Below are 27,165 nucleotides of genomic sequence, written 5' to 3' on the forward strand. Positions count from 1 at the left end.
TTTGTATTGAGATGGGTGTTGCAGACTGAGCTGGCAGCAGACAGTCCTGGGGCAGGTCCTGCGCTGCGCCGCCAAGAGTCCGGAGGCTGAGGTTTGTGTGGACATTTCTGGGAAAGCCTCCAAAGCTCAGTTTTGCCAAGGAGAACCTGCGGAGGAGCACAGCCGCGCTTTTCTGTGCAGACTCAGCGCAGTGTGCACATTTCTCACATTGTGTCGGAGGTTCCTCTTCACAGAGCCAGATGAGCGTCTCACAGTTTGTTGGATATAAACAGCACCCGAATATTGATGGGATCATTTAAACCATTAGGGTTTTAACGCAAACCTGAGTGTGTTTTGGAGATGTGACGTGGTCCAAAACTTTTCTCCGAAGGACTTCATTCATTTACCCTGGGGCTGAGGAATTATTACAGAGTGTTGGATGTTAATATAACAGAAGATCTTTCCTCCTGACCTGCTGGGATTATATCTGTAAACGGAAGTGTGGCTGAGATGAAGTTCTGGATATAACTTTACGCACAACAAACTCTTCTCTCATTCGCCTTGTCTGCCAATTACAGCTCAGAGAGTGAAGTGGATTTCCTCAGCAGAAGGCATGCTCTGAAACACATCAGTGGCAGACTGTTATGAGTCGATGTTGCACTCTGTGAGTCTTCATCTGGAATTAATTCATTAACAACCTCCAATGCACTAAAGACGCGCCAGAGTCGCGGCTCCACCACTGGATCTTTATCTTACCCTCAGTGAGTGTTTAGCCTGCTTTATCTGACATCTCGCCAGAATGCGGGGGGCTTTTGTTCTCACTTTAGCTCTGATATATCTGCTAACCTGGACAGGCGAAGCCGACAGACAGACTCACCTCAAGCGGGTGCAGTTGCAGAGACGCGCAAGACTGGGACGTGCCCAGCTGGGCACAACGAACAAGGAGCGCCTAGTCGGACGGATGCGCCCTGGGTTTGGTTCGGCAATCTCGGTGCACAGTTCCAAGAAGGAGGAAGATGTGCAGGCTGACGAGGGTGCTCCAGTTTCAGGCAGGACGGGGACAATGTTGGGCAAGAGAGCAGGAGGTCAGGGTCTAGTGCCAAGGAGAGGGGTGGCCGGACAGATCGGCATGCCCCTTCAGCAGGGCATGCTGCAGGATGAGGGCGCTCCAGGAGCGAGAGCAAGGGTCGCCCGGATGCCCAACAGCGCCGGGTCACCAAATCTGCTCGCCAGTTTTGCGGGGAAGAACCGCGTCCTGGTGATCTCTGCGCCCCATGATTCAGACGGCTACTACAGACTGATGATGTCTCTTCTGAAACCAGATGTGTACTGTGAGCTCGCCGAGCGCCATGTCCACCAGATTGTCATATTTCACCAGGAGGGAGAGATGGGGGGCAAGGTGAGGAGGATCACCACGGAGGGGAAGGTGATGGAGGAGCCGCTGGACACAGCACTCATCCCCAGACTCATGAGCTTCCTCAAACTGGAGAAAGGTAAGGGATGGGTGGAGGTGCTGAAGGAGGTGACTGTTTGTATTGGTTGTACTGACCCAACTTATTCTATATCCATGAATCATGTCTGAATGTCTCTGTTGTGGTGACCAACCTGAGCTCATGTAAGACAGCACACACCTCACTCACTCCTCATCTGGGTGGAAACATGACAGATAACCTGAAACAGTTTGTACCCAAATGTGATGAGAGATGTGGTGACCTGCAGGGAAGTTTGGGATGGTGCTGCTGAAGAAGACCCTGCAGGTGGAGGAGAGGTACCCGTACCCTGTGAGGCTGGAGGCCATGTACGAGGTGATCGACCAGTCGCCCATGAGGAAGCTGGAGAAGCTGAGACAGAAGGGCTTCGTCCAGAAGTGCAGAGCAGCAGGTGTGGAGGGCCAGGTGGAGGAGGGCACACTCACAGGTGAGAAGACGTTATTATTATGTTTATATTACAATGCTTTGATCCGTTTAATCACTGTTTGCTGTATTTTGCTGTTCACAATATTTCTGCTGTGATTCACAATTTAATTACAGGGACATGTCAAAATTCTGAAAAAATATGACAGTGTTTTGTTCTGCCTTGGATAGGAGTATCTGAAAAACTAAAACCCTTTGGAGGATTTGTGCCTGTATAACTGTTCGTGGCTTTTCACATTAGAATCTGTTTTGACACATTCATATAAGTTAAACCATTAGACTAATAAAAACTAGTAGGAAGCCTTTGGAGGGAAGTCTTTTATCTGTTATGTGTCTCTGTCTGGACCAGTTGATGCACCAGTAGAAAGAAAACCAGGGAAGAAGATCCTCAGAAAGCCCGCAACCACAACCACAGCTGCCACCACCACCACAACAACCACACGACCAACCACCACAACTACCACCACCACCACAACGACTACAACCCGGCCCCCCACCACCACAACCAGACCAACAACCACAACCAAAGCAACAACAACAACCACTACCACCACCACTAGAAGAACCACCACGAAACGACCCACCACAACCACCACCACCACCACCACCACCCAGAAACCAACCAAAGCCCACACCACCGCCCTGTGGTTGCCTGCTCCAAGAACCACCGCTGATCCTTACGACTACAACCACAGAGAGAGGGAGAGGTATCCAGCTAAAACCACCCCGGCTGGAGATAACCGCACCGACAAGGAGAACAGAGATCCACACAGCCGCAAGCTGGTACCTTCCACACATAAACCCTCTAAGATCAAACCTACTAAGAGGAAGAATGGGGGAGAGAAGGTGAGGTAAAAGTGTATGGGGTTCATTCTGTAAAAAACATTAGCACTAAAACCATCCTTCAGTTAGTTTTGGAAATGTATATTTTTATTTTATTTTTTATATGCACAGACAAAACTGCATAGAATCCATTTGGTTGTAGAAATAAGAAATGTATCAGGAGAGGTCAAGAAGCCGCAGGTTTATACAAATAAACTTCCTAATTATTCTGAGGATAATTAGCTCTTGAAAACAGGTACTTTGGTGTTCCAGATCTGCACACAATGATAGGGAGTACTGCACATATGTCGTTCTGTAAAAAGGAAGGTGGAACTGATTAACCTGTCTAGTATTATATTAATGAATTTGTGAATTAAATTTAAAGAATTTGCTAAACGATAATGGTAGAGAGGAAGGTAAGAAAATATATTTGTAAACATACGTATATCTGATCAATATTTACATCATATACCGAAAGAAGGTTCAGTTTCCTGAACAGTGGAACAGAAGCCTTGTTAAAGTTTTAAAAAAGTTGACAATCTTATAAATCATTTTTGCAGATTTTTGGGGTATGTATTTGCCCCCAAAATATTACCATACATCAGATAGGGATAAATCATGGAATAATGTAAAGTTAATAAACAAGACACATTTAAAAAAAACTTTGTAGTTTGCTGATGATCCCCAGTGACCTCACAATTTTGTTACAAATAAGATTAATGTGTTTTTTTCAAGTTTTTTTCAACTAAAATGCCTTAAAAATGTGTAATAGACTTGAGAAATTTCTTCCCCATCTATTTAAACTCTAGCAAAATCCCTATCATACCTCCTGCTACTTGACACAAATATAATGAAATTTGATGTTTTAACATTTAATGAGAGCTTATTGAGTTGAAACTATCTTGCAACTCTTACCATTTCCTCATGTGTGTATTTTATTAGAGTGTGTACATCAGCATGTGACAAAATCATGTTGGTATCATCAGTAAAAAAAATGGGACCAGAAAACTACAAAGAACTGAAAAATCATTAATGTAAATAAGATATATTAAGGGTCCTAAAATAGATCCTTGTGGTACACCACATGCTATGTGAACAGTGTTTAAAGCACATCCATTTCTTGATACATATTCCTCTCTTTCTTTCATGCTACTCATTAGCCACTTTAGTGTATCACCTTTGAAACCGTAGTGTTTTATATGCTCATAAAGGTTAGCTAAAATAGTCACACTGATCATTACGTTGAATCCTTTTGAAACTGTGAACATTTTTCTACAAAACTGTCACGTTAGCAGTCTGCTAACGTGATGATTTGTCTTTTCTATGCCTCCGCGCAGGTGTTAGCCATGGCTGAGGGCATTATTGTGACCTTACAAAACATGTTTTTGGCCATAAGTGAAGAATTCATACACTAATTATGACCAAATTTTACACAAATGTCTAACAGGATAAAATAATGAAGTGTTGGCATTTTATAGCCAAAAGGTCAAAGGTCACTGTAACATCATAATGTTCTGCAAAAACACTTTCCTGGCCATTACTCAATGTCATATCTCAGGAACGGAAGGGGAGACATTAGGTCAGATACTGAATTGGTGACTCTAATCTTGAAACTGTGCTGATTGTATAGATCTTCTGTGTGTGAAGCATCCATGTTTTCACTGACATGAATATAAACTGTAACTTCAACTTGACTGGCTCGCAGAGGCATACAACCGGGAGTCTTCAGATTGTGTGTTGATGAAGTTTCTGTGGGGATCAGACTTTTCTTCATCTATTCAGCCCTGGTAAACTGTGTAAAGAAGGGTCCTTTGTCTTATTTGCTTAGTAATAGAGTTTATATGGCTCAGGAATGGGCCTCTTAAATTGAACTGCTAACTCTAATGGATGTGTGGGTTTTACTGGTGATGCTGACTGCCAAATTAACTACTGTTGCTTCACTTTGGGTGCACAAGAGGATTTTTCTTTTTCGTCAGGGAACTCTATGTTCTTTGGAACTAGGTATAGGCTAAAGCATTATCATGTTATTTCAGTCTGTGATGGAAATGTTTTAACATAAAAAATGTGGACAATTAATTTATCAGTTAATAACGTGGTTTTATCTGTGCAGGTGTTGACTAATGAGTACGAGGACAAGTATGAACCAAGCAAGCCAACAGTCAGTGATCCTGAGGAGACAGAAACCTTCACCGACATCAGTCCCACCAAGAAGGTCAAGGGCAAGCACGATAAGCACGACAAGAAGAAGAAAAAGGCTGACAAGGCTGCCAAGAAAGGGGAGAGGAGAGGTGGAAAGGCAGGGAAGATTGGGGGAAAGAAAAATGGAAAGAAGCTGTCAAAGTACCCTGAGAAAGAGGACTACCCGAAACCCACTAAGAAGCCAACGCCCCCTCCAAAGGGATCTCTGGCCTCCTTCCTAGACTACTTTGAGAACAGGAGGCGGCTGCTGGTGAGAGCATGACATAACTCACAGTTCACAAGAGGCCCACTGCCTCACTCGTCTGGCAACTGTTCAGTTTCAGGCTTCGGTCAGAAGGAAATATTAGTGCTCAGGTGCAGTATTAAACTGCACTGCTGTGAGGGTGTAGTTTGATATTTTGGGAAGTATACTTATTAGCTGTCTTGCTAAGAGTTAGATAAGAAAATTGAAAATTGATACCACTCGCTTTAATACAAACTACAGCCAGCTGCTAGTTAGCTTAGCTTAGCATACAGAGCTTAAAAAGAACATGAACTTTAAAGTACGTTGTTACACATTGGTGGAAATTTGCCTTCCATTTAATGCAAGCAAAGGGGCAAACCAAACATTTTCTTCCAGTGGCAATGCAAATTTTTGTCTTCATATTGGGTGGAGATCAGCTATGGTGAACTCTGATTAGCAAAGTTGCAGCCTCAACCAATAGCAAAGAAGTATGTATGGAAGAGACACTGATTGTTGCCCAAGTGGCAACCTCCGGGGCTGAAAAATGAAGCCAGCACAGCGTTGCCAAAAACTGAAGTTCCTCTAATGGCTACTTGAGGCTGGCCCCAAGAGCGAGTCCCCATAGACCTCTATGTTAACATGTCCAACTTTACAGCAGAAATAAAAATGGTTTTGATCTTTAGAGCGAATTTCCCCGTTCATGACAACTGTATGGGGGTGAATTTTTACGTAATTTAACCATTAACATTTTAATGAGGCTTAAAGTTATGCCTAATTAAGGTTGGGGCTCCTTTGATTGACAGGCTGTCTGCCGATAATGTCTTCGGCTTTTCAGTCAGATCCACCCCCAACTTCCAAATATGGTCACCTTTGGTTTAAAAAATTCAAGATGGTGATGGCCAAAATGCCGAACTCGACAAACTACAACCCAGTGACTGACATCACAATAGCTTTATCCATTATTTTATAGTCCATGGTCGAGAGACAAGCATGCAAGTAGCAAGCTAGCATTCTGCATGCGTCACATTCAGCACAGAAATTGTCTTGCAGGTGGTGCTCACTCACCTGCATTCACTCGTGTGACCTTGCCCTAAAGCAGTGGTTCCCAACTGGTGGGTCGCAGTCCAAAAGTGGATCGCGGGTCCATTCTGAATGGACCACAAGTGACTTGCGTGTCAACATGTCAAGTTTGTAAAAAACACACTTTATTTTTACGTACAGTGAATTTCTTGCACATAGTTTTTATTTTGAAGTGTCATTTCCTGCTGTAGAGTGATTGACAAATGGACAGCGTCTTTACAAAGACAGCAAACTAGCATGACGACATGGCCAAACGCAAGTATGCAGTGAATATATTACTGTGTAGACCCTGTGGCTGAACCAGTTGGGAACCACTGCCCTAAAGCTCACAAATTAACAAGTTAGATCTTGCCAACCACAGCTACTTCCTCCCAGGCAACCAACTGTGACATCAAGAAGTCACTGTGCTCAGCCGAGAAATAGTTCAGCACATAACTGTCCATGAAACCACAATGTGTCATTTTTACCTCTCAGTTTTCATGTGGATAAAACATTTAAGATTTGACGTGTTGATTATTTGCAGTTTCCCTCTGATTCCAGTCTTTATGCTAAGCTAAGCTAACTGGCAGCTGGCTGTAGCTTCATTTCATGTACCTATGTAGGACTTTGGTATTAGCTCTCTTATATAACTCTCAAATTAAGCATATTTCCCAGATTGTTGAACTCTTCCTGTAAAGTACATTTTCATCATTGAGTTTTCTGCATCAGTAATAAAAATCATCTTTTCACAATAAGACAAGTTAACAAGCTAATTAGCGCTGCGATCCAACAGCAATGTCTGGTGAAACCATTAAATTTTGCAATCATAAATACTTCACAAAATTACTTTGTCTTGGATTCTGCTTTTCTTTTAACTAGCTTCAGAGTTTTGAGCCAACATGAGTTGTGGAGCAGGAGGAGGTGATCTACAGTATATTCCAACTCCAATAAGAGGGAGTTTGTTTTCCAAAACACAGTACTGGAAAGTTCTGGAAGTTCCGAACGCCAAAAGATCTCAACATCTGGAGAAGTAATCTATTGTTGATTCATTTTTGCCGGTCAACAAATCGGTAAACACCTCTGTGCTTTGGGGCTGCAAATCATCCCCTCATTTCCCCATTTAGTTTCTATGATGTCTCTGCTTTATGATCACACTGAAGTGGTTTGTAATCTGAACAGGCATAAAGTATGTGGAGCAGCGATCTGACAGGCTGCACAGCTGTGTGCTAACAGACTCTGCGTCTCCGCTTTGCAGCCATTATAGATTCTTATCACAGCAGTGCTGCGGGCAGGCCCAATCCTCTGCCTGCAGGTTCATGTAAACATCACCTCTGCAGCACACTGTGTATATGTGTGGGTGTGTACAGTGTGTGTATATCTGTGTGTGTGCGTGGTTTCATTGTATATACATGACACTCTAACCTCTCTCCTTCCCTGCAGCTGATTACATCCCCCAGTGAGGAGAACAGTATGTATGCTCAGCAGAGGGACGAGTACCTGGAGTCTGTGTGTGAAATGGCCATCAGGAAAGTCTCTATCATCACTATCTTTGGCTCTCTGACCAACTCCACCATGAAGATCGACCACTACCAGCTAGGTAACTAGCACACAGTTTCACTTCTCTCGTCGTCTTCTGTGAAGGTTTAAAAGCAGCCATTTGTTTGTAACTGTGCAGAGGAGATGATTGGCAGTTCTCTCAGACACCAGCGTTAACTCATCCAACCCTTCCATCTGGTTGGGCAAATGCATCCTCCGCTGGGCTGTCAGCGCTTGTTGCAGTTTCTGAGTCATGCACCTACCCAGAATAACTGTTTATGAGAATCTGAAATCTCAGTGGATGTTTTTCACATTTTAATGAAGAAAGCTGTTGTTTAGATTTTGTGAGCACTCAACTCTTTTCTCCTCATCTCAGGCAAAATGTAAAAATCACATTCAGAACTGAAACTCTCAAAAAGTATCAAAATATTGTAAATATAGCAGCTGACTGTCTTTGTGCAGATTGATCAGTGTTACATAAACCCATGTGATCCAATAATGTTTCTAACGTCTAGAAAAGCCACATGTTAAAATAATTTTATCACCATTTAAGTTAGCAGAGTGCTAAACCAGAAGTTAGACACTTGGTCAACGTAAGTCTCTCGTGCATTCACTTTATAGCCCCACGACGCAAAATATCCCAGTAATATTATACCGGCTGAATTTTACTAAAGCAACAATAAAACAATGTTTATTTTTGTTGTTTTGCCTCTGCAACAGCCGTGGCTGGAGGTACTGCATTTTCAGGTTGTTCGTCCATCCGTCCCACTCTCCTGAACATGATACTTCAAGAGTGCCCTGAAGGAATTCCTTCCAATTTGGCACAAACGTTCACTTAAACTCAACAATGAACTAATTCAGATTTGGTGGTCAAAGGTCAAGGTGACCATGATGTCATCTGTCTCATTCTTGTGACTGATATCTCAAGAACACTCAGAGGGATTTTTTTCAAATTTGGCACAAACATTCACTTAAACTCAACTATAAACTAATTCAGATTTGGTGAACAAAGGTAAAGGTGACAATGATCTCACCTGTCTCTTTCTTGCGACTGATATCTCAAGAACACTCAGAGGGAATTTTTTTTTTCTTTTTTTTTTTTTCAAATTTGGCACAAACGTTCACTTGGACTTGAACAGGTAAGATTTTGGTGGTCAAAGGCCACTGTGACCTTGCATCAGACTTATTGTTGTGAACACAATATCTCAAAAACACCTTTTGGGGGCGTCGGTGGCTTAGTGGTAGAGCAGGAGCCCCATGTACAAGGCTGTCCAGCCTGTGGCCCTTTGCTGCATGTCATCCCCCCATCTCTCTCCCCCTTTCACACTTAACTGTCCTGTCCATTAAAGGCAAAAAATGCCAAAAAAATATCTTAAAAAAAAAAAAAACACCTTTTGGCACAAACATCCACTTTGAGTGAAAGATGAAGATGAAGAATCAGAAAATGGTGGTCAAAGGTCGAGGTCACTGGACCACATCCATCAAATTCTCATGAAAGTGATATCTTAAGAACGTCTTAAGGGAATTTTTTTCAAATTTTGCACAAATGTCAACTTGGACTCAGGAATGAACTGATGAGAATTTGGTGGTTGAAGGTCACTTTGATCATACGTTTTTGGCCAAGACTCAAGAATTCATACAGTAATTATTACAAAATTTCACACAAGTGTCTAACAGGATAAAATGATAAAGTGATGACATTGTATATCCAAAAGGTCAAAGGTCAACTTCACTGTGACTGCAAAAACACTCATTTTGGCCATTATTCATTGTCATTACTCAGGAACAGAAGGGGAGAGATTTGGTTAGATAAATGAATTGATGAATTTGTGACTCTAATCTTGGGTGTTCAAACTGTGCTGATTGTGTAGCTCTTCTGTGCTGCCGGGGGGAAGCATCCATGTTTTCACAGACATGGATGCAAACTGCCACTTGACTGGTTTGCGGAGGCATACAAATGAGAGGTGGTAATTGTATTTTGTCAATGACTCAAGTCCTCAATGACTTGAGAACATTGCTGTTCTTCAGTCACATTTTCACTCGATGTGTAAAAGCTACACTAAGTTCAGGGGAAATGCTATTGTGAAAATGTTCTCCGTACTAAGGAGTGGAGATCAGAAGAGGCCACGTCTGCTGGCCTGTCCTTGTTTTACCTTTCTCGCATGATGTCAAACTAGATGCTTTCGACAATGATCTCTGCTCCAAGTATAACATTCAGACTGTACGTTCGCTCTGCCAAAGCCACAGTATTGTGTGTCTCTCTGTGCAGGTGATAATAGACAGAGCTGACATCTGACTCCTATGATCTTGACTTCTGTGGTCTGACGTTAATTTGCATGTAACCCTGTGGTAACAGTACTTTTATATCACTTTGAAAGGTCACACGTTCATTGCATTCTTAGTGATGAAATAGGAGTGTGTGGGTCTTTCTGTAGGAAATTAGATGAGCTGTTACAGTACAGGGGTCTGTGTGTGTCAGAGTACATACCCTCCTTGTGTATCATCCTAAACAAGGGGGCAAGTCTGCCTCCCCTGGAGCTGATGCGTAAGCTGAAGACAGTTAACCCATTTCACACACATTCACTCAGTGCAATTATGACCGCTTTTTTAATAAAATGTCCTTTTTATGAAGCAGCCTCCAGCTACTTGTTCAAAAGGAACAAAACCACTGCTGTTTTTATGAAACGCGCTGTGTCATTTGTGCTTGGCGGCCCCTCGTACTTTGAGAAAGTTTATAGCTGTCCCAAACCCAAGGCTTGGGTTAGTGCGTGTTAACTTCAGGACATGCAAACCCACTTTGTAAAACTTTATGAGTCTGTCACTCCACATGACAACGAGGTTTTATCCAGATGGAATGCTGGAAAAAGCACCGAGGTGACGTCACCCGCCCCCACCCATGGTCGGACTCGGTTACAGTTTTGTTCCACTTACCGGCCAGAAGGTCAGTGTGTGTGTAGTAGTGTGTGTGTGTGTGTGTGTGAGCACGTACTGTATACAAACAACTAGTCCTTTCAGTGTAGCCCCTCCCTCAGTTCAGAGTGACCTCACAGAGTTTTAAGTTGGTTGGTTGGTGGACAGCATGTCTGTGTGTTCAGTCTGTGTCGGCTGTCTCCAACATGTGCCGGGGTTTTCCTGGTTTAATTGCTCATACACATTACATGACACAGAGAGGATGGACCAGCGACCAAAAAACACTATTCTGTGGTGTGTGTGTGTGTGTGTGTGTGTGTGTGTGTGTGTGTGTGTGTGTGTGTGTGTGTGTGTGTGTCGTGCACACATGCACAGAGGGAGTGGTGATTAAAGGCTTTTGCTTTGGTCTGTATAAAGGCCAGCTACAGTAGATTTCAGAGCCAGATCTCAGTGAATAAAAGCTGCTCTGTGGAGTCTGTCCCTGATTCACTCTGCCTGTTTGCATTCTGCCGAGTCCACTTCACTGTCATGTCAGACACATTTTTTTTCAAAGGCACTTTGTTTTGAGTTTAGCAATGGAAAACACATTTTACTCCTCATGTTTCAGAGCTGCAAACTCACATTGTGTTTGCTTTATTATGGTTTATTTGATGGGAAAGCTTATCATCACAACTGTACATCATTTTGCATTAAGATCTGACAGTAATGTGATTTTTCTTTAGTTGTGTAAAAGCTTTTATTCGTCAGATGTGACAGTCTCATGAACAAAACATTTGTCAGATTTACATTTTTCACTCTGCAGCACCATATCCAGCTGCAGGCACACTAGACTTGGAAACTTTACCCTCTCTAGTCTTGACATGTTTGAAAGTACTTTAAAATCAGTTTTTATGGAGCAGTGATGTTGCTTTTAACAAGTGCCATTATTTGCCATGATTCTCCCCCTGATTACTGGGTGTCTTGTGTTTATTGTTGTGTTTTGGGTTGTTTTGTGATGTCATCTGCCCTTTTTTGTATTTTCATTTGAACCTTTTTTTAATATATTTCCCCTCCCATCATCAGGGCTCCCTGGCACAAGAGATATTGTATCTCAATGAGACCTTTTTATTTAAATAAAGGGTAAACTAGAAGTATTCCTTGTAGTTGTTCGCCACCACGTATTGAGTTGCACTCATAGTTTACATTTATGTTTGTGAAACATGAATGCTTCACATACACCTTTCTTTCCCCCCGGCAGCACAGGGGATCCATACAATCAGCACAGTTTCAAGGTGAACACCAAAAATTAGAGTCACCAATTCGGTATTTGGTCTGGTCCTGAGATATATCGTTGAATAATGGCCAGAAAAGTTGCTGCTTGAAAAATGTTAGTGAACTGAGGGGTCTCTGACTGATGATTTGAGTCTTTAGCTTTCAGGGAACAGCCCTCGTGAACACCTGGCAAAATACTCACATTTTACCATGATGACACACACACACAGACTCACAAGATAAAAAAAACAATACCATCTGTTGGGACGTTATCATGGTTGGTAAACAAAAGTAAAGCTGACATGTCAGAAGTTACCGTATCTTCTATGTTCTTATGTTTAGGTTCCACTGGTTCTAGTGAGTATGCTGTGGAACACAATCCTTTTCTCCACAAAAAAACAATTGAAGAACGGCTCCATTAATTAACCCTCACAATCAAATAGTGTGAGAAAACAAATATAAGCTATCTCACGATATCTGTCCCACTGTTTCTTTTTCCAGAAAATGACAAACCTATGAAGGGCCTTCGTCAGGAGGACCTGGTGAACCAGGATCTGATCACAGAGCTGAGGAAAGAGTTCAGTATGACACATGATGACTTCTACATGGTCCTCACCGATTCTGACATGAGAGTCAAGGTAAGGCCTCGCTCTCTATAGATCCTCCACAGTCCTTTTAGACAGAGTATGTGAGACGTGTAGAGCCTCGGACACATTCTGTTTGTAGCATGCAGGACCTGCCCCTATAAAATATACCCACCAGAGAAACCCACCAATGCAGCTATCTGACCCTTTTACAGTGCTACACTGTAATGAATAAATGAGACCAAGTGTAGCAATTTATAATTCATAACACATGAAGACGTGATTCACTTTATAAGTAACAAGATTTAACCCTTCCCATTACCCTTATCTTCACTTTAGCCACCTTTTTTTAAATATAAAACTGCATAGCAAGGACAAGGAGCACAGGAAGTTGATCGTGCATATGGGAGAAGTTTTCCTTGTACGGTTCCTCAAAAAAGCCCTTTCTGACAGAAATCTATTTATTTTAACCAATGCAACATCGAGGAAAAGTCCTGTTCACCTGCCATTCTCAGTAAAAGAGACCCAACAAATCCTCCCGTGGCTTCCAGGAGCCAGGAGGAGGCTTCCAGCGTTGTGCTGGAGCTACCTGGGTACCAAGTGAGTATGGGCCGGAAATGGCCACCTTACTTTGAGCCCATTTGGGTATCGTTCAAGGTTCAAGGAATTTTTATTATCCCGGAGGGTCAATTTGCGTTAGAGCCAGCAGTTAAAACAAAGACAACAATTATCACAACAAATAAATAAACAACCATAAAAGAATACACAAGTACATTTAGAATCGGTATTTAATAAATGACTTTTTTAACCGATTTGTTCTGCATCAGGGGAGATTATATCTGCGCCCTGATGGTAGCAGCACAGAATTGTCTCTTAGTGGATGGCTTGGGTCGGCCGGGATACATTTAGATTTTTTCATGTACCTGACCTGATACAGGTCATGGAGGTCATTTAAGGGTGCTCCAGCAATTTTGCTGCGCACCTTCACAGTGCCTTGCAGGCGAGTTTTTTTTTGTTTAAAAGAAAGTGACCTGTTCCAGCAGATAAATGAAAACGTAAGAACAGATTCAATAAAAGGAATAAAGCATTTTCATAAAAGTGGTGTCAACATTAAAAGTGCGAAGCTTGCGATAAAAGTGCATGCGCTGATGTCCTTTCTTACATACAACATCAACTTGGGGCTCAAAGCACAGCTTGCTATCAATGACAGTAACGAGGTAATTGTACTGCTGCACAGGTTCGACAGATGTTTGTCCAGATGTTTGTCCATCAAGTGTAACCCTGCGAAACTTTGTGGGCCCGTGGCATGGGGCCGACATCAGACCCTTGGACAAACCCATTTACAGCCCATATTTCAGCCATGTAGTCCCCACATAGAATTTAAAGCTGGGACCGAGATGGGTCTTGCGTATGTTGCCCAGTTCAGGCCCATCTAACACCCAGTGTAACCCTGCATGAAAGCCTTGTGGGAAGTGGCACGGAGCCGCTATGGAACCCACGGACAATCCCATATAGGGCCCATTTTTCAGCCTATTTTCTACCCACCTGCGCCCGGCATACAAATGTTGGCCGGGTAGCAGCCCCTGCTCAGAATATGTTGAGGTCTGCCTAATTTCAAAGGCTCCTCCAGCTTTTCCCTTAAACTTGGAGAACATAATTGTCTGATGCTCCCCAGCCCTCATTCTTTTATGGACCACATCTTTTAAAGGATCCTGAATTTGAACAAGCCGTTATATTTTAACTATCTGAATATGACTTGAGTCAAACTTTCCCTCTAAGTTAAAATACTTGTACTCTTTTAGATGTTGTTCTGGTTAATTCCCATAAATTAGCCGTGTTCCTGTTTTATTCGTGGCTCCGCTGTCCTGTTGGCCTCCGCTCTGTGTTTACAGGTTCACCACCCTCCTCCCCAAAAACTTTCATCTTGTGTTTCTCTTTGAAGGTGGACTGACCTGTCCTCGCACTGCCAGCATGCTGCCTTCACTAAAACACTGTTTTAATTCACACTACATGACATTTGCCCCACACCTGAGTGTGTGTGTATGTGTGTGTGCATGCCAGGGTAAATCACCAGGCTGTTTTTGGACCAACTCATCAAAGAGGCCAGTGTTCACTTCTCTGCTGACAGAGGCAGAGACAGGGCAGTCTGTGAGCGCACAAGGATGTGGGTGTGGGTATGAGACAGAAAGTGGCAGAGGGAGCGAGCGGAGGGAGGTGTGAAAGAGTTAGAACGAGCCGTGCGGCAGATTCAGCATATCCCGAGGAAGGTGTGAGAGTGTGTGTGTGTGGCTATGTTACATATTCATGCTGAGATTGTTTAGTATTTCGTAAATTAACTGGTATGCTGTGTTATGTTTAACCGATACGCCTTGTGCTGCTTCCCAGAAGTTATTATGAAGAATGTTTGTGATGTGGAAAAAGGCGACCGCACATCGACCAACATGTTCCAAAACTTCACTCCATCACTCTATTGGAAACAGTTTCACCATTGTTTAGAGCATTGAAACTCTATTTTCATATCCTCCATGTCTTTTGCAGATTTCTTTTCACAAGCATATTGATTTATTTATCCTGTGGCTTCACCACATCTTGGAATTGATCTTTGGGAGTGTATAACTGGTTCTTGTTGATGTTCTTTTCTCAGCAATCCTACGAGGTTCCCATCGCCATGAAGGCTGTGTTCGACTACATCGACACCTTCTCCTCCCGCATCCGAGAGATGGAGCAGCAGAAGAGAGACGGGGTCGTCTGTAAGAAAGAGGACAAGCCCAGATCGTTGGAGAACTTCCTTTCCAGGTAAACTTTTTTCTACATTTTTAAATACACCACATGGCCCAAAGTATGTGGACGTCTAACACCACAGCTTTGTGGACTCATACACATGCTTTTCTGAGAAAACCATGACTTTACAAACTTGGCTTTCTGCACGTGAGCATTGTTATGTTGATGTAATATAAGTTTTTGCTTGATTGCAACTTCCCCAAAACCATAAAAAGCCCCATAAAGGGAGACTTTGATATTTTCGACCTGGATCCATGTTTTTGTGTCTAAGTGACTAATGGACACCACTGTTTTTAAAATTGGTCCAGTATTGAGCTAGAGGGCTGCAGCTGTGAAGCAGGCTCTAACGTAACCACTTGTTGCATTTGTGCACCGTCAGTAATGTCCATGGTGAATCAGACTGCAGTCACACTGCATCTAACTCCACAAATCCATTTAGCAGCTCCACCATACACAGTCAGACACACACGGTTGCTTATTTACTACTGAATAACAGCTCACAACTCACACCAACAGCTGATGATGCTCCGCTGTGAGTGTTTTGCAGGGTAGTGAAACATCCCTGCAGTGACTATTTACTGGAGTTTACAGCCTGTTGGCACCCCGATCTCATACTGTTCATACGGGATTAGAAGATCATTGCAAGCACGGTTGTTCTCGGTTTCTAATTAACGTTTCATAAGATAATCATTCAGTTCTCTCCTCTCACTTTGCATGTCTGATAGTCCACCGCTAACATTCGTCCTGTCTCGTCAACGAAAATGAAACATTGTTGATTTAGGTCATTGATTAATATTTTTTGTCACAATTTTTGTTAACTAAATTAACACAGGTTTAATTAAGTTCATCACAACGTTATGAGAGGATCCCTACAGAGATAAACCCTTTCCTAAAAAGGGTACAGTCCTTTTTGTTTAACCAGAAACAGCCCCATATCACTTTCGACAAACTCACCAGTCTCCATTTAAATAAACAGCAATTCTATCATTGTACACCACGCTTAATTCAAAGTCAACAGAAACAAAATAAAACTCACAAAAAAAGTTTCAGTTTGTCTCTCTTCTAGGCCTGAACGATATATCTTTTAAGCATTGCCATCACGATGCACATGTGTGCAATATTTACATCGCGGGGCTTGCAATGTGGCTTGCCCTAATTAAATTAAGCCTGCACAAATAAATTGCAGAGTGATGCGCGTAAAACTCACTTCCGTTTTAATCACTGACCAACAAAACAAGTGGAATAAAGAATAAACGGCCTATTCAAGTGCTGGAATTTGTTATTTGCGTGACAATGCCTGAACACAACACAGGCTCCGCTCCATTGACTGTGTGTACAGTGCCGTGCTGCGGGTTGGGCCGGGCTCGGTTACCTGTGTGTGTGCGCAATATACTATATAATAACAATATATCAATGTAAGTCATCACGTTTTCAGGTGAAACGTTTCACCGTATAACACGATAAATAGTAGATTGTTATGTTATTATATGAAGAGTCCCTCGCGCAAAATAATATAACTTTACTTTATGAAGAGATCAGACGGAGCCCTCACCTCTCCTCTTATATGCTTTACTCACAAGTGTGTGAATTGACCTGGATATTTCCCAATATCGTGCAGCCCTACTCTCTACACTGTTCCAACAGTCACCAACTAAACGTTTAATTTATTAGTTAGATGTGAACATATGCTGCATCTATACACACTAAAATCACTGTTTATTTAAATGGAGTCTGGTTGGTTTGGTGATAGTGATTTCTGGAGGCAAGGGATCCTTTCTCTTTAACAAAAAGGTCTATCTCTGTAGGGATCCTTTCCAAAATGTTGTCAGATGCTTAGAATAACAGTCTGAGCCTGTCAGTGGCAAAAACAATGTCTTTTAGTGGACATAAATTGACGGTGCACAAATGCCCCGAGTGGTTACATTACAGTCTGTTTCGCAGTGCTGGCTGCAGGCATCTCACTCAACACTGGGTCAGTTTCAAAAATAGTTGTCTCCTTAGTTACTTAGACACAAAACATAGGGAAATGGGTCCAGGTTGAAAAACATCAAAGTTGCCCTTTAAGTATTTAGAGTATGACCATGTAATATTTATTTTAACATGCATTAAAACAGCCACCAGCCACCTGAAAGGGCACACTGTGTGTGGATATTTATTCATTGGAATGGGCTTTAATAAAGCTGTCATACATATTTTCTTAGTTAAATGTTTTGCTGAGGAGTTGGTCGTCAGAATTATTGGGTGGTCTCACCAGGCTGTTTCCGCTCCCATCAAACAGCTGTTTCTTTGCTCAATAATCAGCTGGATCATAATTTACAGCGTTCATAAGAAGCATCTGGCAGAGCGCGGCAGCCTGTTTGTGTGTGTGTGTGTGTGTGTGTGTGTGTGTGTGTGTCCCATGGATATTAAAAGTAACAACAAAAAGTACCTCGAGGCTGAATCACTGCAGTCACATATTTTCCTGAGATGTCTAAACCAGACAGGCTGTCTTTTGTTACCATGGAGACCAGAATTTTAGTTTCAGATCACAGCGCTGAGATCTGGCAGGTTTTTGACCATAATTCGGGGTTGTCACCCTCTGGCAGTAATAGTATGGGAACATGTTGGTGTACAAGCACAAACTCCTTGTCTTAGCGCAGAGCTTTCACTGCCGCACCAAAGTGCCACTTAAATCCAGGCTGAAATTTTCTGTGATTGCAGGTTCCGTTGGAGACGTCGCCTGTTCATCATCTCCGCCCCCAACGACGAGGAGTGGGCCTACCAGCAGCAGCTCTACGCCCTCACCAGCCAGGCCTGCAACCTCGGTGAGTCACCCGAAATCAACCTGTCTCGTCACTGACCTGTGACTGGTCATTTAACTCACTTTCCTGAGGTCTGGAAACTTTGCAGGGATAGTTTTTTTGAACTCAGTGTACAGTTACAGTCAGTGTATTACATACAAGAGATGTCTGTCGGCACATCCCCATTTTGAAGAAGCAGCAGGAGTACTGACACGGAAGATGAGCAATGTACTGCAGTGGATGGTGGTAGCAACAAACCATACTTTAACCTCCTAAAGTTCCGCTTAAAAAAAATCAATACACTGGCGATGGACCGAGGCATTATGTTTTCTGGGTGTCCATCCCATTTTCGTGAAGCACTATCTCAAGAACGCCATGAGAGGATTTTTTTCACATTTAGTACCAACATCTACATGAACTCAGGGATGAACTGGTCAAAAGTCAAGGTCACTGGAACCCAACAAAACATGTATATAACTCAAGAAGTCTTATGCTAATTATGATAACATTTCACACTAATGTCTAATAAGATAAAATGATGAAGTGATGATATTTTATATCCAACATGTCATAGGTTAACTTTACTGTGACATCATAATGTCCTGCATAAAACGCTTGAACAATAAATTGATTAGATTTTAGTGGTCTAGAGTCAAGGTCACTGTGACCTTGCATCCATCTCATTCTTGCAAGGCAATATCTCAAAAATACCTTGAGGGATTTCCTTTAAAGTTGGCACAAATACCAATTCTCAGTCAACAATTACCTGATTAGAATTTGGTCATCAAAGGTCAAGATCACTGTGACCTTTTCGATCGCAGTTTAGTGAACACAGTATCTCCACAGCACCTTGAAGCAACTTTTCAGATTTGGCACAAAGATCCACTTGGACTCAAGGATGAACTATTTAGATTTTGATGGTCAAAGGTCAAGGTCACTGTGACCTTTTTTCCATCTAATTCTTGTGAATGTTATATCTCAAAAACACCTTGGGGAAATTTCTTCAAATTTGGCAAAAATGATCACTTGGACTTAAGGATAAACTGATCAGATTTGGGGGTAAAAGGTGAAGGTCACTGTAACCTTGTGTCCATCACACTATCGTGACTGTGCTAACTTGAGAAGGCCTTTAGGGAAATACCTCAAATTTGCCATAAACGACAACTTGGAGACAAGAATGAGCTGACCACAATTTGGTGGTTGAAGGGCAAAGGTCACTATGACCCTACAAAATATGCTTTTGGCCATAACTCAGGAATCCATCCACTAATTATGACAGAATTTCACATAAATGTCTAACAGGATAAGATGATGAAGTGATGACATTTTATATCCAAAAGGTCAAAGGTCAACTTCACAGCGACATCATCATTTTCTGTAAAAACACTTTTCTGGCCATTATTCAACGTCATATCGCAGCCAGATATTGAATTGGTGACACTAATCTTGGGTGCCCATCTCGAAATTGTGTAGATCTTCTGTGCTGCCTGGGGGAAGATGTGTGTGAAGCATTCATGTTTTTGCAACTTGATGGGTTTGCAGAGGCATACAGCTGCAGGGCGTTAATTCCAAGTCTCAAGGAAGTCTGGCCTTGAAGAGAGCGATAAAAGGGCTTAATATCTCTGTCGGAAATCACTGTTTGACAGCAGTGAAAATAGTCTAAATATAGTGTACGCTTAAACTGATAATAATTCCTTTTAGGTGACTCAAAAGCTTTGTGTTGCTGACATCATCTACAGCAGTAGATTGCCTGGCTCCTATGTCAGACTCCGGCCTGCTTCTCCAAACTTGGAGCGTGCCGACTGACATCCAGTGGTTGTAATATACAATAGATGGATAATCTTATCTATGGATAAGTACCCCATACAACCCACTTCCGAAAAATCTGAACTATCCCTAGTAGGCTACATGTTTGAGAAAAAGATCTCAAAACTTAATTTGAGTGAACTCATTCTTTAAAGTGGTTTATGTTTTGCTCTTATTTTGACAAAATGGTGCCGTTTCTGCTGATGAGTGCACCTTGCATTAGTCTGACTGGTGCTGTCAGGACTTTGGATTCCATGCTGCTGTTTTCTGTCCTTCCTGTTTGTGTGCTGAGTGTCTCCGCTCATACTGACTACTCTTTCTGTGCTCCAAACTATTTCCTGTTGCTGCAGCCAGAAACAAACTAACAAACAAAACAGAAAGCTTAACCCCCCCAGGAAAGACCCACCTGAAGAGAGAATGTAGATGAACATTCAAGTGATTACAATTGAGCGAAATCTAATCTCTCATCTGTTTTTCTTTCTTTGTGCTTCTCAGCTGAGCGCCTGATATGTTCTGGTGACCTTAGCTTAACCCTGGCATGTGTTCTGTCACTGCCTGCCAGAGTATTACTTAGACCACTTATGAATATGTTTGTCACATGAAGATGTTGATTACACGGGATGTTTTTGTTAACTGCAACCCTCCAGATATTATCAGTGTGTGTGTGCATGTGTGTGTGTGTGCACAGAGGGATGTGCAGAGGGATCCCAGATGACAAAACTGGCAAACGGCTGGTGTGTTTTGTCTGGGGGCTAACAAGCTCTTCTCTTCCCTGACGACGGCCTTTTCCCTCTGCCAGCTAGTCAACCTTTCCACAGTTACTTAAATGTTATTACTGTATATCTCAAAAAGAGACATTTATCTAAACTCTGTAAATCTCAGCAACCTGGCGCATCTGACTGATTTATGTGAGATAAATGTAAACTTTAAATAGCACACAGTGAACTCCTCTTCTCAGGAAAACCAAATAAATGCTGTCATCTGGAGTTTCTCCCTGACTTGAACCTCATGTTCCCGTTTTGTTTATAGGAATTCAAGATTTCTGACATTTCTCCCTGGCTCTTACTTCTTTCCCTTACACTCTTGCAGAATGCGTGAGATAGTCAGGAGCACAGATTTATTTGTCACATTTATGAGTTTGACTTTTGCACTATCCGTTATTTGATTCATATGATTACACTTCAAGAAGAAAATTACCAAACATTTAAACAGATTTTATGACTTCATTTAATGATGATTGATACTATTAGTAATAAAAAGATTTTTTTTTAGGGATGTCAGCTGACTCTGCTGCTCGTTCTCAAGTCACTCTGAATCAGAATATATAATAGACTATTTTATGACATACTATACAGACATTTATATGATATTTTATATGACGTACTATACTTTGACTTTTTATATATTTGATAAAATTAAACTATGACTTTTAATTACGTTTTTATTGCATACTTAACTATGACTTTTTATGCCTTTTGGTGGTCAAAGGTCAAGGTCACTGTGACCTTTAATCCGTCTTAATCTTGTGAATGTGGTATCTCAAAAACGCCTTGAGGAAATGTATTCAAATTTGGCACAAACGTCCACTTGGGCCCAAGGACTAAGTTATCAAATGTTTAGGGTCAAAGGTCACTGTGACTTTGTGTCCATTTCATTCTCATGACTCTGTTAACTCAAGAATTTCCTCAAATTTGGCACAAATGACAACTTGGACATGAGAATGAACTGATTAGAATTTGGTATTCAAAGATCAAGGTCACTGTGACCTCACAAAGCATGTTTGGCCATAACTTTATATGCTAATTATGACAGAATTTCACACAAATGTCTCATAGGATAAAATGACAATACGATGACATATCGGGCTCTAGTTTCGCAGACTGGGCGCGGCGGAGGCACAGCGCACCTGCGCTTCGCCAACTGGGTGTGGCCAGGCGGATTTTGTAATTTTGGCACACCGTGCTCCCTGGCGCAGCTACTCCTCTATCCCACCTCCGTCCCTCCTATCGGCGCAAGTCGGAAAGAGGGAGGAGAGAAGGCGTGGAGTGGGTTTTACACACATCACATCAATCAAATGAGCCCCTCTCCTCGCCCTTAAATGCACCGCGTGAAGGTGTAATGAGAGTTTACTCAATTTGCCATGGCAGAAGAGAGCAGCAGCGTCAGACGGCCAAACTTCTCCCAGGAGGAAACTGATGTTTTGGGCTGGGAGGTCCAAGCTCGCAGTGTCCGAATATACGGAACTGTGAGCAGACCTCCACGAGCTGATGATGCAAAGGTAGCCTGGGAGGAGGTCACCACAACTGTAAATCAATGTTGCGTTTCTCTCGTGTGTGCGCTCTCTCTTTCTCTCTTGCAGTCTCACTCTGTTTCTTTTCTTTTGACTTTTCTAAGATGACAGATGCTGAATATATACTCCCTATCTGATGCTGTGGCTGTTTGTGGTTGGCTGAGAGGGATGTGAACTCATTAGTTCGCAGCTGTGTTAATCAAATCAGGTTGGGTTTCCATTACGCGTGCCAAACGTGCCAAACGGTGCCAATCCCCTTTGATCTGACATCAGATGTGACGGGACAGTCGATATAAAGATACATTTATGTGCTGATTGCAGATAGTTGCATTGAATAGTGTTTTTGGGTATTTATTGCATCGTTAATGTGCCTGACATTCTGGAAACCTGACTGTGAGGTTTTGGTGACGTGTTTGGTCAGCCAAACTTCGGCTTACACCGGCTGCACTCCCCCTGCACTGACAGTAGACCTGGTTTCAGTTGGCGAGCTTTCAGCGCACCTTCGGCGAAGCCTTTTGGCACGAAACTGTCACTGCGCCAAGCTGGATCTGTCGGCACCTCCCCCTGCTGCACCGCCACACCCATCTCAGCACACCTCGGTCTGCCAAACTACCAAACTGAGCATGCCTTGGGTTGCGCTGCTCGAAACTAGCTCCGCGCGGGGTTCGCCACCCTGCGCCACTCTGCGCCACGCTGGGAAACTAGAGCCCTTCATATTCAAAAAGTTAAAGGTCAACTTCACTGTGACATCATAATGTTCTGTTTGGCCATTATTCAGCATGCATGTTTTCATAGACTTGGATCTAAACTTGAATGGTTCACAGAGGTGTACATCCCCAAGGCAGTCATTCTAGTTTATAATGTCTTTTATGACATACCATACAATGACATTTTATTTATGTTTTTTTTAACTTGTACTATACTATGACTTTTATATTTTTGATTGCAAACTATATTATGACTTTTTTTATGATTCTTTATCACATATTATACAGTTACTTTTTTCATGCTATTTTCAATCACACACTAGACTATGACTTTTTAACCGTATTTTCAGTTGTATACTTTACTATGACTTTTTTGTAATGTATTTGGTTGCTTATGATACAATGATTTAAAAAAAAATTGTCCCATACTATACTATTTTTTTATATTTTTTTACCGCATACTATACCATGACTTTCTCACATTTTCTGTACATACTGTACTATGCCTTTTTTATATATTTTTTTTGACATACCTCACCATGACTTGTTTTTTGTTAAAATCTGCCTTATTACAAAGCAGTACATGCTCTGACATCAGTATCTATGTCTGTACACTGATTTTCCATATGAGTGAGTCAGAGGACTGAAGACAAAAAAAGCTTGTCTTGCTTATCAGCAGACGCAGACAGCAGTCTGTGAGGACTTCCCCCCTCATGTGTTGCTCTTGGCTGGGCTGGCACCCAGGCCTGTTCCCTCTCTCCCTGGCCCAGACAAAGGCCTGTCCTGCTGACTGGGCTGAAGGCCTGAGAGGTTTGATCCTGGTATTCAGCACTTGGCTCCCACCAAGTGAAGCCTGCGTTCTCCTGTGTTTAATGTGGGCTTTCTCGCTTCAGAGGAAACAGCTTTTTGGCAGGACTCTGCGGACCACCACGTTCTCCTCCTTTTACCTAGAAACCAGCGCTTAGATGGTTCCAGTAATGAGTAACCACAGTGAAATCAGCTTGTATAAGCAGGAAGACTGCTGGATACAAAATAGTCTACATATTGCAGACACAGTGGGCCTTATTCACCAATGTCTTCTAAGTTTTTTAAATATATCCTTAAGAAAAGTCTTTAGAAATGTCTACGTCAGATTCATGACATGTTCTTTAACCTCAGAACTGTTCACACCTGTTTCTGTAATTATGAATCCCATTGTCCTAGAGGGCATGATCTGCGTGCACACCACGAAATTGAAAATAAAAGTTGACAGAATTAGGTCAAGAATGCCTCAGACCTCTCAAGAGGGTGGAGAAGAGACATGAAGAAATTTCCTCTTGAGAATGATTGGTGAATAAGATCCAGTGTTCTTGTTTGAAGTTGAGTTTTACTGTATCATATTTTTTGTCTCTCATGTGTGTTGTTATTGTGTTTGTCGTTGCCATGGTGACACAGGTCTGAGGCACATCGCCATTCTGAAGTTGGTCGGCACAGAGGCGCCGGATATGGGCGGAGTCTTGGAGCTCTATCCTATCAACGGTAAGAACTTTGTCATATAAAATTATTAGTGGGTCGGACACACAGTAACACAAGAATTATGTTGGAGCCATAATATAGTGTTTGTTTGTTTGTTTGTTTTATCCTTATCTAAACAAGGTAAATATAAATATACACATGCAGTTATGAAACTGAACACAGGGTGGCGCATTCATGTGTGAAGCTGCATATAGGTAATGAAAATCAGGTGTGTGGAACTGGAAGCAAACCGTTTCTGACCATGTCATGGAGCCGTGTCATGAAAGCATGAAGTATTGCTGTTCAATTTGCTTAATAGAATAACCATTGAACATGGACAATGCTGCTGCCTGTCTGTGTTATGGTGGGCATGTGTATATTGTATTGAGAATAAATGGATCGCCAAATCCAAATATAAAACGAGCACTGGACATTGGTTTAATCTTAGCCCAGAACTTAAGCCCAGAACAAGTTCACCTGTTTGCCCTCATTTTGTTTTGTTAGGAGTCACGACATAGTATAAATAGTACCTCTATATATGAACATAGTGCCTTCTTTTACTGTTGGTTTCACCTCAAAACAGCTGTCTTTCCTCATACTAAAAGTCAAAATGTCCCAGATCTCCCTCAGTAAAACCAGAATCCCATTTTTTCCTTAAACCCTTCTGCACAGACCAGTGTGTCAAAGGTCCTCCTATCATTTCACCATGTCTCCAGAGGAACCTCAAAGATTTGCCATTATCAAGGACGCTCTCCAACAACCTCCCAACTGCACAACCATGTGTACTGCTGCTGCTGCAGCAGGGGAATAAAAAATGAATTATTTCTTTCATTTCATGCGACCTGGTAGATGTTGCCCAAGAGAACTCTTAAACAAACAAACTTTACTGGGAAAAAAGAAATGGGAGTCCGGCTTATGCAAGCCGCAAGTCATAACTGGAGCTGTTGCCAGCGGACTGAAGTTGTTCAGGTTTCTGCTTTTGGCATTTGAGCTCAGCATGTGGAGATACAGTAAATGTCAAACAAGTCTGCGAAGGAAAACATGGCTGGGACTTCTCTTTTAAAAATAAAATGTCTGTCTTAAATACTTAATTCCTAACCTGAATCTCTGCTCAATCCAGGGAGCGCTACTGTCGAGCGTGAAGGGCTGTCTGGCATGCTGGTGAAGGACATGAGGAACTACTTCCAGATCAGCCCAGAATACTTCTCCATGCTGCTGGTAGGAAAGGACGGCAACGTGAAGTCCTGGTACCCTTCGCCCATGTGGTCCATGGCTATTATCTATGACCTGGTAGACTCAATGCAGCTGCGCAGACAAGAAATGGCCATCCAGCAGTCACTGGGTATGCGCTGCCCTGAGGACGAGTACGGCGGCTATGGCTACCATCAGCACGGATACGAACACGGCTACCAGGACGGCTATCACCAGGGCTATGGTTACTAACTCTTCCTTTGCCTCGCAGCTGGTGCTCGGCACTATTGGCCCTCTTCCTTTCACCTTTTTAATCTTTCCTCCCCATCCTCCACCAGGCAGGCGGCTCACATGGAGCAGGGTCTTTGAATGTTTTGTAGCACTTAGTGACAGCCCCAAAGTATTCTGAATCTGAATCTGAATCTGAAAACAGTTGCTTTCACCTGTCAAGATCTTTGATATATGTATAGCATAATAGGCTGCAAGTAATGGTAATTTCCAAGGGGATTTAATCAGAGCCAGTTAGAGACTAAATGTATAGAAGAGCCTGGAGGTTCAGGGATCTGTTGTGGACTTAGTTTTTGTTTCATGGATTTGCAGCTTCAGAGTGTTTTGCACGTTATTATATCATCTGTCTCCTTCACTTGCCTTCCAGGTCAAATTTACATATTCATGTTATCAGCACAGACCTTTATTTTGTAGATAATGGGCTAAAATAAGACATATATGTATTTATTGGACATCTGTTGCATTTGAGGTGCAGTTATCGATTATTTTATGAAAAGAAGCTGTCACATGTTTTCTTTTGTAAAGTTTCTGTTACTATACAATGTTCTTATTTATACTCTGTTGTGCTATATGATAAATAAACGTTTGTTTACCACCAGTTTTGGTGTATGGATTGCTTGCTGTGCTCAGAATGTCATTACTTAGCTGAAAATTTCAGTTTCAGCTTCTGCATTGAAATAATCTTTTAAGCTACGTCTCCTCCTAGTGGCCTGATATGATGATGAAGGGAATTGTTTTGCTTGTCAGGATGTTTATTGGTCATTTAATAATAATGACAATCCTCTCTATGGTTTGGAATGAAAATTAGTGTAAATGGCTTTATAGGATACTTTTACTGCAGACTATAACTTCTTTATGATATTTTTGATGCCATGATGCCATACCATGACCTTTTTATGATATTTTGAACGACATACTATACTATGACTTTTTTATGATAATTTATAACGACATACTATACTATGACTTTTTTATGATAATTTATAACGACATACTATACTATGACTTTTTTATGATGTTTTGATCGACATACTATACTATGACTTTTTAATAATATTTTGGACGACATACTATACTATGACTTTTTTATAATATTTTGGACCACATACTATACTATAACTTTTTTATGATAATTTATAACGACATACTATACTATGACTTTTTTATGATGTTTTCAACGACATACTATTCTATGACTTTTTTATGATAATTTATAACGACATACTATACTATGACTTTTTTATGATATTTTCAACGACATACTATACTATGACTTTTTTATGATGTTTTCAACGACATACTATTCTATGACTTTTTTATGATAATTTATAACGACATACTATACTATGACT

The 27,165-nt window shown here is 41.8% G+C and overlaps 1 protein-coding gene across 1 annotated transcript; it reads left to right on the forward strand.

Annotated features, from left to right (window-relative positions):
• On the forward strand, positions 1–26,411 carry ccdc80 (coiled-coil domain containing 80). The gene is made up of 10 exons (XM_033618273.2): positions 1–1,472; positions 1,699–1,896; positions 2,242–2,738; positions 4,825–5,163; positions 7,636–7,792; positions 12,394–12,530; positions 15,121–15,272; positions 17,958–18,061; positions 24,275–24,358; positions 25,455–26,411. Exons 1-10 carry the CDS (start codon positions 779–781, stop codon positions 25,775–25,777), a joined length of 2,685 nt encoding a protein of 894 aa, XP_033474164.2. The 5' UTR covers positions 1–778; the 3' UTR covers positions 25,778–26,411.
• The last annotated feature ends 754 nt before the right edge of the window (positions 26,412–27,165 follow it).

The sequence above is a fragment of the Epinephelus lanceolatus genome, chromosome 14 (assembly GCF_041903045.1).
Source record: "Epinephelus lanceolatus isolate andai-2023 chromosome 14, ASM4190304v1, whole genome shotgun sequence".
Lineage (NCBI taxonomy): Eukaryota > Metazoa > Chordata > Actinopteri > Perciformes > Serranidae > Epinephelus > Epinephelus lanceolatus.